We start from the raw sequence: 6,859 nt of genomic DNA, 5'->3' as shown, positions 1-6,859 counted from the left end.
AAAATAATTAGTTGAGAATTAATTATTATTTAAATAATGTGATTTTTTAAATTTGAATTTGAACACATCTAGATTTATCCATTTAAACTTATTTGATAAGTTGTTCAATTTAGAATTCAAATTAATTTAAGTTTGACTTAAATTGGAATTTGAATTTGAGTCAAAATTGGACTACAGGATAAAGGATGATTTTCTCTTCCTTCCCTATCCAGTATTGGCGCCACACACAGGGATAGGAATCCCTAGCATGGCCGGCCACAAGGGATAAGGGATAGAGGAGAATTTTGGTTCGAAATTCAAATTGGAGATAGAGATTGGATTCCTTCTAGAAGTTTGACTTCTACTCTATAAATACTATTTTTGAGACAATTTTCGGAATGGTTTTTTGCTCTAATTTTAGAGGTAGCCGAAATTTCTCTATAGAAAGAAGGAAACAATTTTTCTGCCCTAAGAGTTAAGGCTGGCCGAAATTCTCAAGAGAGAGAGGAAAGAAAAAAATTTTCTCCAAAAATTCCACATCGTGCATGTGATGGTGTTTGTGGAAATTCGAGTGTTTATTGTAACCCGTTTTGTCTCATGTGTGCCCACACACACGTCTTCGTGGATTCTAGGAATTGATGTGGAAGACATTGGTTTTCTAAACACAAAGATTGGAGCAAGGACTGTTCGTGGTCAAAGAACTCAAGTTATTATCCGAGTCGGCTTCCAGGTATTTTTCCTGATTGAGTTCTTAATAAATGAATTAATGAGATTAATTTATTCGTGCATAAATTAATATAATCTATAGAGTATCTCAAAAGTTTTATGAAAATTTTTGTTATACACGATCCGCCTCTTCCCCCCACACCACCACGCTTCTGCAGCCGGATTCGATTCGGCAACCAACACTTTTTTATGTGGTCATTGTGACATAAAATTATATAAGGTCTATTTAGAATATATATTCAAATTATGATTTGGGTTCATTAGCGGGAACTTTGTGAGAGAAGAAATTTTAAAATTCAAACTCTTTGTAAGATTAAAAAAAAATACTGTAACATAATCATGATTTAAGTTTGAGTATAGCTTCCAAACAACCCATAATCAAATATGAAACTACAATTGTTATTCCACGAACCATATTACGTATATTGCAGGGAATGAAGTGCCCATTTTGAGGAGGACAGAGGAAGGAATTAATCTATGAAATCATCCAAGAATTGTAGTTGAAGGTGGTCCTAATGGATTAAATGCCCAACTAACACATTTTCCATCCTTTGGTTTCCAGTTTTATTTCTTATCAATGATGTGGGATGGTGACCACACAACAACATGGTTAATTTGCATGATCAACGTTCCAACACAAAAATTCGCCACATAATCTATCTCGCTAAAATATCATTGAGACTATCCTGTGCTTTAGTCGAACCAATAGTTCAATTTTTTTTTGTTTATTTTAATTTACTTCTTTAACTTTAGAGAGTGAAAAAAAAAAAAAAAAGCTTTTTTAAAAAAAAAAAACTTAATTTAAAAAAAAAAAAAGCTTCATTTCTAAAACTTCTCAACTCGGACAACTCTCACTACTTCGCCAAATCAAGTAACTATTACTAAACAAGAAACCCCGTAAAAAGAGAGAGAGAGAGAGAGTGAGAGAGAGAATTTTATGATAGAGTATGAAAAAAATACTTTAAAAATAGGATTCTGTATCAAATCATCAAATGTGTATCATATTTTGTTAGTTTTGTTAAAGAAGTGGAGCTTAATCACGATAAAGAGAGAACGAAAAAAAAAAAAAAAAGTTGTTGGGCGCCGCAGCGCCAAGTTATGAGCGTCGCAACGCCAGACAGGTGAGCGTGATTTTGTAGTTGTTTCATTGAGTGCCGCGCGATTTTGTAGTTGTTTTATTGAGTATCACTGCACAATCAAGGGCGAATTTGAGTTGTTTTAGGTTTTTTTTTTAGGCTTTTCTTGTACTCTATAAATATCTAGTGATATAGGGTTTTATTGGGACGAATTTTCAGAGAGAAAATCCACAGTATAAGAGCTAGAAAACACTTTTGAGTGTGAGATAAACACAAGTGAGTGATTGAATGATTTTCTATGTTGAATTATTATAACAATATAATGAAATATGCGGAGACAGAAACAAGATGTAGTTAAATTGGTGAACTTATATGAAATTCTTCATATGATTTGTGCTTTTATTTTTCGTTCATTATTTTTCATTCTTGGTAATTTATTTAGGTTTTAGTCTGAATTTCCTGACAAGTTTTGTATTTGATTAGATTTAACTTTTATAAACATTTACATGCACAACCAATAAGGGTATTTATGCATTCTTAAAAGAGTCAAAGAGTTAGCTTGTAACAAGGTCATGTGTTGACCTCAATGGAGGCCACATATTGGCCACATCTTTCTTTTTTTATTATTTTTTAATTTTCTCTATTTTCTTTTTCTTTGATCATTTTTAGATTTTTTTATATATTTTTCTTCTCTCTCTCTCTCTCTTTTTTTTTTTTGCCTACCTATTGCCTTTTTTCTATTTTCCCCCACTATTACCTACTTATCACTTTTAGCTGTAAATTTTTATTTTATTTTATTCACTAAGTGTGAATGAGTTTTTGAATAGAGATGAACAGAATATAGGATGAAATATATAAAATATTTCGTTTATTTTTTTATAAAAAAGATCTTATGTTTATAATTATGACTGATTGAAATACCTTTGTCCAATTTAAAACGTATATTTTGATCATTCTTTTTTTTTGTTCATTTTTAATTTTGCCTTTTTTTAATTGTGCCATATTAAATTTTACCCCCTAATATGCTCTTATTTAATTTATTTCAAATATTTGTTTTCCTAAATATTTTTTTTTGTTAATATTTTTTTTTTAAAATGCATGTGTTTAAAAAAATATAAAATATTGAATATTCAACTAGTTTAACGTCAAAAGCTTAAAAAAAAAAAAAAAAAAAAAAAAAAAAAAAAAAAAAAAACCTTGGTGATTTGGACCCATGGCTCATTTTAGAAAGAGCATAATTTATGTGAAGTCAGTACAGAGTAGGGAAGAGTAATGAATGAAGATACTAATCAATATATAGTTGGACAAGGCACAGATAGACACATGGTGCAATTAAAATGTTTCAGAGAGAGGAATATACTCAATTCTCACATATGTGAATATATATACATATACATATATATATATATATATATATATATGTATGTATATATAATTCCTTGTGAGGAGGGCATATGAATAGATTTGATTACAAGTATTTACCATTTATCAGATGCAAAATTAATGTCCTTCAGCGATAACATCGGATCATAGAATCTAACTTCATGAGAACACCAGTGAATTAAAAGAAGGAAAATCACTTGATCGTGCTTCTTTTTTGGCATCTTTAAGTAGTAGAATGCCAATTGTCCACACTCGCCATCTACTTTACAGACACAATTATTTTTCTAACTTGAATGCTAATTATTGGACCATTTAAACTAAAGCTTGAAGCTTCATAGGAAAAAGAAAAGAGAGAAAAGCCTGAGGTTCAACCCAAATCTCCAACATATTTGATAGTGAAACAACACAAGTATATGACAACAAATTTTGTTAGGATGTTCATGCATCTCCAATTTCAGTCGTACGATATTGAAAAGAAACAATCTGAACCGTTATTAAATCTTTTTTAACTGGACAGCTGATAAAATCTAATGCCGGAAATTTAAGCAGTATGATACCATATTTTGCATCAAGTCATTAACAACAACTCAGCTCTAATACCATCTAAGAACTCATCCATAAGTTTGTGTGTTATTGTCTCCGCCGAATTTGTGGTTATATCTACACAAGTAAATGGCATTCTCTAGTACGGCCGTAATGATAGAACCCTGAACACTAATTAACGAGACGTTTGATTCATAAATTAAAATTATGTATATTTTTTATAAAAAAAAATACTGTAACAAATCACGAATTATAATTTAAATCAAAGTACGAATTACCTAACCAAATAACTGCAATAAATTTTAATTTATAGGCTACAGATATTTTCAGAAAAGTTGGATTCCGATGAATTGTATCAGCATGTCCTAAAAATTTATTTTCTTTATTTCTTTCTTTACTTTTTTTTTTTTGGGAAAATAAATTTAAAGGCTACAGATATTTTCAGAAAAGTTGGAATCTGATCACAAGACAAGAATGAAAACAGAAGATGAGATGCCAATAAGATATAATTCTCAAAACCAAAACCAAAATCATTCGTTCATTCACTCTCAAATCTCTGGCCAAAGCCCTCTTGATTTGATGTGATGTAGACTTCACAACACCCTCCCTCTAAGTGCATGCCAATTCCTACGTCAAGAAAACTATCAACTTTCTCCGCAACCTTTGCTTTTACAATTCCAAAACACAAATATCACCTTCTTCTTTTCTTTGATCCTCAATTTATAACGACACGTTTGATTTATATATTTAAAATTATAATTTAAAATTATTTTTATTTTATGTGTATTTTTTATAAAAAAAAATTATAAATTATATTATAAAATTAGAGATGAATATAAAAAACTTTACTTTCCTAGTGGCTAGTCCTAAAGTATATAATACCATTACCAAAAAAAAAAAAAAAAGATTTTATGATCAACTTGGATTGAAATTTTCAAAATTTCACAACCGGATAAACAAGCCAAGACAAGATTTCACGTATGTATATATAGTTGGAAAAAAGTTGGCAACTTGGCATCATTTGCAAACCAACCACTAATATGTGACAAAATTACGTTACATTTGTATACATATAAATTATAATATTATCCTCCAAACCATCTGATCTGAGTCAGCTTCGCCTTCCCAGAATACTTCACATAATAATCATACAATAATATTAATTCAACTACGTAACACTCCATTACTTATTCCTTTTATATTAACTTCTTCCTAAAAAAAAAAAAAAAAAAAAAAAAAAAAAAAAAAAAAAAACCAAGAGTATATATAGTTTTCATTTTCTCTTATATTTTATATTGATAAGGTATCAATTTCCACGTGGGCTCCACATCATCAGCATCTCCAGTCTAGCCTGACCTCGCCGGGGCCCGCGACGTGCTGACTCGGCTTCCGGAAGGAGACGATGTGGCTGGTGACCATGAACGCCGTCACGCGCTCCGACACCCTAATGTCCTCCATCTTCAGCTCCTGCAGCCGCCGCACGTATTCCGGCACGTGCAGCAAATCCCAAACGACGCCGTACCCGTCCGGCTTCAGCACCCTCACGAGCTCCCCCACCGCCCTCATCCTCTCCGCCGCCGCCGCCGCCGTCTTCTGCCCGTGCTCCTTCCCGACAGTGTGGACGAAAACCGCCGACACGACAACATCAAAATAGTTATCCCCGAACGGCAGCCGCCGCGCGTCGCCCTCACGGCACGTGACGTACTCGCCGACGCCCTCCAAATGGGCCGTCCGGAGTGTCGAGAGCGTCGGCCGCTTGGACCGATCCAGGCCCACAACCCTGCCCGAACTCCCTCCCTTTTTTAATTGGGTCGCCACCGCGTTCAAGAGAATCCCCCGGCCGCAGCCCAAGTCCAGGGCGAGTTTGACCGTTGACCAGTCGTTGACCGAGTTGACCATTCTCTGGGCCATGTCGTGGTGGAGGAGGAGGGAGGAGTGGAGGAAGTTGGCGGCGGCGAAGAATAGGCAGATGGCGGAGATCGCCGCGACGGAGCCGGTGAATCCGGCGGCGAATCTTGCTGCGGCGCCGCCGGGAAAGAGGAGCCGCTCGAAAACTGCGACGATTGGGTTAAAGTAAGCGAGATAAAGCACCGAAAGTGCAGTGAACAGAACACCATGAAAGAGAAGGAAAAGAACGGTCTGCCATTGGTCCAGGCCGTAGATCGAGTAGATCTGGTTCCAGTCTCTTCCTGTCGTTGTACCGGATTTTCCCATTTTTGTGATCGTAGTTTCACGGAGCTTTCGTCGTTTGCTTCCTTTCCGATGGGGGACTTTTTAAGAAAACTTCGAATTCGAACTTCAACCCTGTTGAATGCGAAATCTGCAGCAATGTTTTTAAAAACAGCAATAATGAGCTTAAATAATGTAAATTTAAGTGAAAGGATATACATATATATACATATATTTTGTAGTATTACTTGCTGTGAAGTTCTGTGAGTATCTCAGAGGCGCAGATCTACCGTCTGGAAAAGGAAAAGATGAAAAAACACTCTTTTTCTTAGACAATACGTCATTAGGGAGTTGAGCAGTAGCAGCAATAAATCTGCAGAATGTCAGTATGCGTATTACTACTGAAGAAAAAGAAGAAGAAGAAGAAGAAGACGATAATGACGATAGGCGTTTAATCTGCTTCACAGCTACTAAAAAACGCGCTTTCGCGTCGGCTTTCGATTTCAAGTTTTAAAAAGGAAAGGAAAAGTAGAGAAAGAAAGGAGAGGAATTGGGTTTTTGAGGAAGAACCCAACTTTATTCTACAAAATTCCTCACTCTTTAGTGGGTTTTGGATGGGGATTTTGTACGAAAATTTGAAGGAGAGAGAAGGAGAGAATGATTGGCTTTGCGATTCTGGTATGTATAGGGGCGGGTGAGAAAAAGAAGACAAAGTGGGTTTTTCTTTGGTTGAATTTGTTACCGGGAAACTGGTTCAACCGGTTGCTTGACTTTTTCTTTTTCTTCTTCTTTTCTTTATTATTATCTTTTTCTTTTTTTAGATTTTTTTGGAGATGTAGAGTTGGTTGGTCAGTGGGAAATCTTGAATGCTTTGCGAGGGTATATGGAAATTTAGGGCAAGAATGGAAAATTCTGTAGTAGCCTTGATGTTAAACAAAGGGGTAAAAAGTTAAAAAAGTTAAATGGATACGAATTTTGATACA

At 34.6% G+C, this 6,859-nt stretch overlaps 1 protein-coding gene across 1 annotated transcript; it reads right to left on the bottom strand.

Moving 5' to 3' along the window:
• Positions 1-4,960: 4,960 nt before the first annotated feature.
• Positions 4,961-6,551, bottom strand: LOC21393505. Its single transcript, XM_010091082.2, has 2 exons — positions 6,125-6,551; positions 4,961-6,027 (listed from the first exon to the last, which is right to left on the bottom strand). The coding sequence occupies exon 2, from the start codon at positions 5,919-5,921 to the stop codon at positions 5,040-5,042; it is 882 nt and encodes a 293-aa protein (XP_010089384.1). The 5' UTR covers positions 5,922-6,027; positions 6,125-6,551; the 3' UTR covers positions 4,961-5,039.
• Positions 6,552-6,859: the final 308 nt, after the last annotated feature.

The sequence above is a fragment of the Morus notabilis genome, unplaced genomic scaffold (assembly GCF_000414095.1).
Source record: "Morus notabilis unplaced genomic scaffold, ASM41409v2 Scaffold561, whole genome shotgun sequence".
NCBI lineage: Eukaryota > Viridiplantae > Streptophyta > Magnoliopsida > Rosales > Moraceae > Morus > Morus notabilis.
Note: the sequence above shows the minus strand (reverse complement) of the source record. Positions and strands in the feature narration are given on the sequence as shown.